A 7,399-nucleotide genomic window follows, 5' to 3' on the forward strand; every position below is an offset into this window, starting at 1 on the left:
TCACCCGGAGATCGCGGAGGTGTCTATCTTACATAAACCAAAACTTGATATATAAGACAAAAATGCATTCAGTCACGCTGGATAGCAATGGTTCGCCAAAGAAACGGACGTTATCTCGGGGACTGAGCGAGGATGAGTCGCTCCGCAGCATCATAAAGGAGGTGAGTGGAGCAAAACACGGCGTCATGAACTGACTGTTAGAGCTAACGTTAACGGCTGTGTTGCCGTTAAGGACTTTTTTTAAACATTTAACGTTCGAAAAGTAGTCAGTTTGAATCTCGGCCATCTTGTTAACCGTTATGACTGACCAACGGCTCAAACGGTTCGTTTTTATCAGGCCTGTTGTAACGGTAGCTTCACTTCCTCATTATTAGTTAGCTAGCTTGTTGTGTTTCTGTCTATCTCTATGTGATGCTATAGGCTCTCTCGAGGCTCTCTCACCTACCTTGAGGTGTGGTTTTTGTCTCCGTCCTCAGACCGAGAGTTCATCCAGGCGTCTGACACGAAGCGACAGCCGAGCAGGAACCCTGAAGAGGAGGAGTGACAGTCAGGTAGGAACCTAATGCCTCCATGGTAGGAACCTAATGCCTCCATGGTAGGAACCTAATGCCTCCATGGTAGGAACCTAATGCATCCATGGTAGGAACCTAATGCATCCATGGTAGGAACCTAATGCTAATGCATCCATGGTAGGAACCTAATGCATCCATGGTAGGAACCTAATGCATCCATGGTAGGAACCTAATACATCCATGGTAGGAGCCAGTGACTGTCAGGTAGGAACCAGTGACCATCAGGTAGGAACCAGTGATAGTCAGGTAGGAACCAGTGATAGTCAGGTAGTAACCAGTGACCGTCATGTAGGAACCAGTAACCGTCAGGTAGTAACCAGTGACCATCAGGTAGGAACCAGTGATAGTCAGGTAGGAACCAGTGACCGTCATGTAGGAACCAGTGACAGTCATGTAGGAACCAGTGACAGTCAGGTAGGAACCAGTGACAGTCAGGTAGGAACCAGTGACAGTCAGGTAGGAACCAGTGACAATCAGGTAGGAACCAGTGACAGTCAGGTAGGAACCAGATATAAAAATGCATCAGCCGGGAGTGGACAGAGAAAATCAACACACCTGTATTGATCTCTCTAGCCAATCAAATATTTCAATGGTCCTGGCTGTAACCGGTTTATGTCCCTCGTGTGTTTTGATAGTTTAACAGTATTTATATAGCACTCAAACTTGCTTTATAATATAAAAGACTCGAAAATCTCACTTTTTACAATATGGGACCTTTAAGACGTCATAAAATCCAGATAATGGAAAAAAAAGAAATGTGACAGGAGAGGTCACACAGGCTTATACAACGGACCTCCCCTCAACATAAGTAGATAAACAAACAATAAAAAAAAAGTAATGATAATACATAAGCAGTATTAGAAAGTAACTAGGTACAAAATGTACTAAAGTACTATGCACAAGTACAGTTTTGAGGTACTTGTGTAGTGAGTATTTCCATTTTATGATACTGTATGCTTCTATTCCACTACATTTCAGAGGGAAATATAGTACTTTTTACTCCTTTACATTCAACTGACAGCTATAGTTTTATCTTTAGTGTTTCTTTGTATTTCTTTCTTTCTTTTAGATATTTAAAAAATATTTATGTCTGTTTAAGAAATAGGGTGGCAAGCATACAGCTGTAATTTCAATGTTAGGTGTGTTCCTTTTACAAGCCCTCAGGGATTTTATTTCAACCCACCTGTACATTTCCCTGTTTGTTATTGTATATCTCTTCTCTTTTGTTTTATTTTATTACATGCACAAATAAAGAACTAATAGCCAGCCGTTGTTACTGGTTAAAAATGTTGATACCTGCGATTACGGTGTACCAAACCAAATGACTTATCAGATTGTGTGAAACTAGCGAGTGAGCTACATGAGAATAAAATCAAAGGGTTGACATTACAGTTTCTGTTACCACAACTATTAAGGTTTGACCTCACCTAAATACCATTGAGGCAGCATTCTTCGGTAACAGCTGCTATCTAAACAAAGTGTGTGATAAGGTATGTTTGCAGTTGCAATATAGCTGGAACTCCTAATTGGGTCACAGAATTTGGTGCAACACCCTATTTTGAAGGTTTGCAATGAACAATAAAAGATCTGCTCATTTTTATTATTTACAGTTGTCTTTTTCCTACTGTGACATGTAAAAACTTCTTCAGTGGAAAAAGGCCTAATAAGTCAAACTAAGCGCTGTTGTCCATGACACCATCAATAGAAGTAAAGCATCCAGCATCCCGGTAACAGAAACAAACTACTAACATTAATTGAAACAGCAAAAATAAGGACACATAACTTCAGATATTTACAATAAAGTAAAGAATTTACTTTAAAGTAAAGAATTTCGAAAATGTATATGAAGTGATATTTCACAACACATATTTGAACATTGATTTAACTTGTGAATTGACTTTATGGTAATTTGTAATGCTATAATTTGCTTGTAATTTGTTGAACAAGTCATGTCATAGTTATTTTGTGTAAGCGAGAGGAGCAAAGATAGGAATAAGATGGTCTTTTAGAACAGGATTGTCTTCATTTAACTTAATTAAAAGATTCAAGCATTATTTACAAATGAGCTATTTATTCAAAGTTCCTTTTCCTTTCTGCAGTCTGAGCAGGACCTCTACATGGGACTCCCAGAGATGGTGAGTATTTCTTATTGTTATTATAATTATTACCATTTAAAGTCTTGTTCACCGTTCTGTCCGGTCTAATAGATCACTGCAGTGATGCTGCATATTCCTCTACATATGGAGGGTTTGTCGTGTTCCCAGATGAGGCCTCCCACTGAATCCTCTGAGAGCTTACTAAACACTTGTCCACCCACTGACTGGCACGTGCTCCTATATAGTTGCCCACACTGATTGGTAACTGTGTTTGTGGTGTAGATAGAGCTGCAGGCCAGCTATGACGAGGTGGTGCAGGAGCTGCGTGGGCTGGAGGTCGAGCGAGAGACTCTGTTGTTCCAGGTGGACGTCCTGCAGGACACGCTGGAGGGTGTAGAGGAGCTGCTGGCTGAGACACAGAGGGAAGCTGGACAGGCTAGTTTGGTACGTCCACTTAAATTCAAAACACTTAAACCATTCAGTAATATATAGACGTCTTTTAGTCTTCGTCCTCTCTAATGAGAGGTTTGTTTTTGTTCCTTGTAACAACGTATGACTCTTAACAAGCTGTTTTTCTCTGCGTTTGTAGGAGTTGCAACGAGAGAGGGATGCCAAGAGGAAACTGGAGAGCACGGTCAGCTCTCTGATGAAAGAAGTGGAGAGATTAAAAGAGGTAATGTGACAATTAACATTACAAACATTAGAGAGACACAAGGTTTTTGAATTAATGTATAAAGATGTAAAGTCTCCTGTTATGTAACAGTTTGTCAGGAGCGTGATTGCTTCTTATTCAACATGAATAATGGAGATGGTGCATGTTTAGTTTTCCCCTGAATATCCAAGTTAGTCATAAACTCTCTCTGCCCACTTATACTGAATAGTAACTATATCACCAGCTATGGCAGTACAGTATGTACTATAATGTTGCACTCAGTTCTTCATGGAACAGCTGTTTCCTGGAAAAAGTCTAAATGTGAGCTTAAATGTGAGCTTAAACAAATGTCATATACCTTGAAATGAGATGTTAGTACGATGACTTATTCCCACAGAAAATAATGTCTGATATTATTTTGTGAGACAAACCCAAAGCAATCCATAAATCTTGCCATACAGAAAAAGTTTAGCTCGACAGAGCCAGGTCATCACTGGTATATGGAAGCAAGTTCATAAGCACTTCAATACCTAATTGTGAAATTTAACATCACATGAATACTAGTTATTAAAATGTAAATACCACTGAATTTATAGCATTGAAATAGTACCATCTACCTGAATTTATATGGTTTGAAATTTCCAGAAGTTAATTTCAAGTATTGTTATTTTCTTTTTTTTATTTTAAAAACCAAGTATCCAATATTAAAAAAAAAAAAAAAAACTACATTCAGTTTGCTCAAATTAAGCTGGTCATTTGAAGTTAATCTAAAAATTATGTCAAGTCAAAAACATTTGACTTTCTGGAAGTTTGATTGGCGTAAACCAAACAAATATTTCAATATTATAAATTCAGTGATGTTTGTTATTCATCATGTATTCAGTTACTCATAAAATTACATTTTTCATGGCTTTTCTTTGCTTCCATATTGGTCGGAATGGCATGAAATTGACAGGCAAATTTAGATAAAATAATAACAAAATAGCAAATGCAACTATATTTTTGTTTGATCTGAAAGGACACTTTTACTTTCATTTACTCACGGACAATTTGATTTCTCTTTGCAGGAGAGGAATAACACCCCCCCAGTGAACACACAGGGTGTGGACGAGGTAACGAGACAAGGACACCAAATGAAAAATGATGCAAAGGAATTGATGAAAGGCTTGTCGCTGTGTGACCCTCGCAGCAGTGAAAGCAGCGGCAGAGCGTCGGAGGGGGTGAGACAGAGTGACGAGGCGGAGGATGAAGCAAACCTCCTGATGAAGCTGCGGAAGATAGTCAGTAAGCCGTTGCCCTCTCTGGCAGTGGACAACCCGTTCTCTGAAGACGGGGTCCTGCAGAGGCCTTGCGAAAACAGTGTTGTGGATGGACGAGATTCTTCCCCGGATGGGCAAGACTCAGACAGCATAAGTGCCTACGAGGATGCGTCTGCTGACACTCCAGAGCAGGACAAGAAGTTTCCGGGGGAAGCGGACACTTTGGAGCTGCCTCATGATTCAGAGAAAAGTTCTACTAACAACGGCCTGGTCAGTAACGGGGAGACCCAAGACCCAAAAAGCCCTGATGCTTGTGTCGTGTCTTAATCTGTTTTATCTACTACTGGGCAAAAGGTCAAAGATTATTGATCACCTGGTGTAATTCAACAGCTTTTTTTGATTTACGGTTTACCCACATCTGATATTTATGTTCTTAGAAACCTTTGAGGCCAACAACAAGTAGTCAATCTTAAGAAAATTGATCTGCAACTATTTTGAGAATCGATTAATCGTTTCAGCCGTTTTTCAAAAACATGCCAAACAATTGCTGGTTTCAGCTTCTTAAATGTGAGGATTCGCTGCTTTTCTTTGTCCTATATTTAGTCAAAGAAACATCTTTGGGATTTGGACCGCTGGTGGGAATTTGAAGGCATCGCTTTAGGTTCTGAGGGATTGTAATGATAATTTTTCACTACTTTTTGACATTTTCTAACTAAATGATTAATCGATTAATCTGCAGCTTAATTGATAATGAAATAATGGTTGGTTGCAGCTTTAGTTGTAATACACTGTAGTAGAATTGTAAGTTTCAGCTTTAAAGTCACAACAAAGAAACTCAGGATCCAGATCGTTACTAGCTGGAATTCCACTAATGACTACTTAATATTATTTGCCAACAATTTCTTTGTAATATCTGTCTTCAGTTCTTTTTTGTAATACATGGATAGACATGGAAAATAGTCCATGCTGCTTTGTCCATTTACCTCTTGTTTGTATACTAACAGCTGCCAGGATTTACCTGTAGACAAAAGACAGTGAGCTCTATACATACAGTACCTGGACAAACACGGTTGATGTTTTGGCTCCAGTCACATTAGAAAGTCTTGAATTTAGAGAGTCAGTCTGAACATGTCAGAGCTGCATTTAAAGATATTTAGTGTGGCTGTCCCCGGCTGTAGAGCTCACTGTAAAGAAAGTTTAGGACATGTTTGACATTGATTTTTGGAAGCTATGTAGATCACTTACAGGTAATGAAAGGCAGATATTTGAAGGTTTATAAGATATTGATTTTTTGAAGTAAGGGAAAATGCCATTCTATTTGCTGCCTTGCTGATCTTTACAAGATTTATTTTTTTATCTTTCATATAGCTCCCTTTCTCCTGTTTTTTATGTTTAATTTAGGGAAATTGATTTGGCTGCATTTGCACTTTTTAAAGTTCTTGTATTGTGGCATAAATGTGTCCGATATCATTAGAAACAACATTCCTTCAACAACCAAACATGTCAGCAAGAAGTGATCAGCTGACCTGCCGCAGGCTGTATTCTCTGCCTGCGTGGTAAAACTGTATGTTTGCACAGTAAAACTTGCTGAAATTAGTCTCTTTGGATGTCTCTGATTGCTGTAAACATTTTGTATTTAATCGCAATTTTTTACAATGTTACATTTCTTCAATGCTTGAAGCAAGAATAGACCCTTTCACCTCATTTGTGATAGTTTGCATGAGCACCTAAGAATGTATATTGATTTACAATCAGCACATGATTCATCTGTCATTTATTAGTACTTTTGCACGCAGTACACATATATTAAATAATACTTTGATCGAAGGTATTTACTGCGACAATTGGTGTTTTGAAGGGATTTTAATTTTGTTTGCAAGTAATGTATCATTCTGTCATTTCCTGTTTTTAAGATCCTAAGCAAAATTAAATAATTTCAGTTTTGATGGGAAAAAAATCATGACACTAACATTTTTTTAAATGAAAATCACAATTTTGATATTTAATTCTGTTACACAAGAAAGAAAAGCAGCAATATTAAATGTATGGGAATTTGAAAATTGCTGCATTTAGCTGCAGATCATTTTATGGGGTTAAGGCCGCTCAAATGTTAATGTTTGCATTCACTCATTTGTCTTTTGTATTATTTTTTATCACAGTTCTGTTTCAACATAAAGCTGGTTCACATGCTAGTACTTGATTATCTGTTGTGTTGGCTGCCATAATGCACAAAGAAGAGATTACATTGCTGTTTCTTTCCATAAAATGAGCTGATGGGAGGTTATTGTTACTGTAGTGCTGTAGTCACGTCTTGTGCAATCAGGTCATTTGCAACCAATGCCGGTCAGACGTTTCTACGGGAACATCCACAATCATTTGGTTGTTAATATTGTCATCAACAATTCATTTTATATTCCTGTTGATTTGGTTTGTTGTGATGAATCAGTTAAGTTGCATTACTCCAACTTAAAAACTGATCAAATATAATTTTTAAACTTCAATCATTTAGCATTTTGAGCACACAGCAGTGACTTCTTTTTGACAATTTATCAAGTAATCAAATGTGTTTTGTGTTTCATTTTCCACAACAATGCAAAAAAATGTTCTTACTGTAATTTGATGCGTTTTATGGGTCAAGATTTTTTTTTACTTGTCCTGAGCTTTGTATTAAATGTCCAGATGTAAACAGTAAATTACATTTATACTTGTAACGGGGAAATACATTCCAGACATATCAAAATAAAAACAGTGAATAATGCTGATGCTGATTGGTCTTTGTTTTGACTTATATTTAAAATATTCATGACATGATAAAGGAAT

At 37.6% G+C, this 7,399-nt stretch overlaps 2 protein-coding genes across 2 annotated transcripts in view; one reads left to right on the forward strand and one right to left on the reverse strand.

Moving 5' to 3' along the window:
• LOC141765695 (growth/differentiation factor 11-like) overlaps positions 1 to 580 on the reverse strand; it is a 38,193-nt gene extending 37,613 nt beyond the window's left edge. Inside the window, exon 1 of the mRNA XM_074631883.1 lies at positions 446 to 580. The gene's annotated coding sequence lies outside the window, so the exon portion shown is untranslated. The remainder of the gene's footprint in view (positions 1 to 445) is intronic.
• Positions 26 to 7,341, forward strand: LOC141765706 (uncharacterized). Its single transcript, XM_074631904.1, has 6 exons — positions 26 to 161; positions 477 to 551; positions 2,672 to 2,707; positions 2,951 to 3,112; positions 3,258 to 3,341; positions 4,388 to 7,341. Exons 1-6 carry the CDS (start codon positions 63 to 65, stop codon positions 4,904 to 4,906), a joined length of 975 nt encoding a protein of 324 aa, XP_074488005.1. The 5' UTR covers positions 26 to 62; the 3' UTR covers positions 4,907 to 7,341.
• Positions 7,342 to 7,399: the final 58 nt, after the last annotated feature.

This window comes from Sebastes fasciatus, chromosome 1, assembly GCF_043250625.1.
Source record: "Sebastes fasciatus isolate fSebFas1 chromosome 1, fSebFas1.pri, whole genome shotgun sequence".
Classification (NCBI taxonomy): Eukaryota; Metazoa; Chordata; class Actinopteri; order Perciformes; family Sebastidae; genus Sebastes; species Sebastes fasciatus.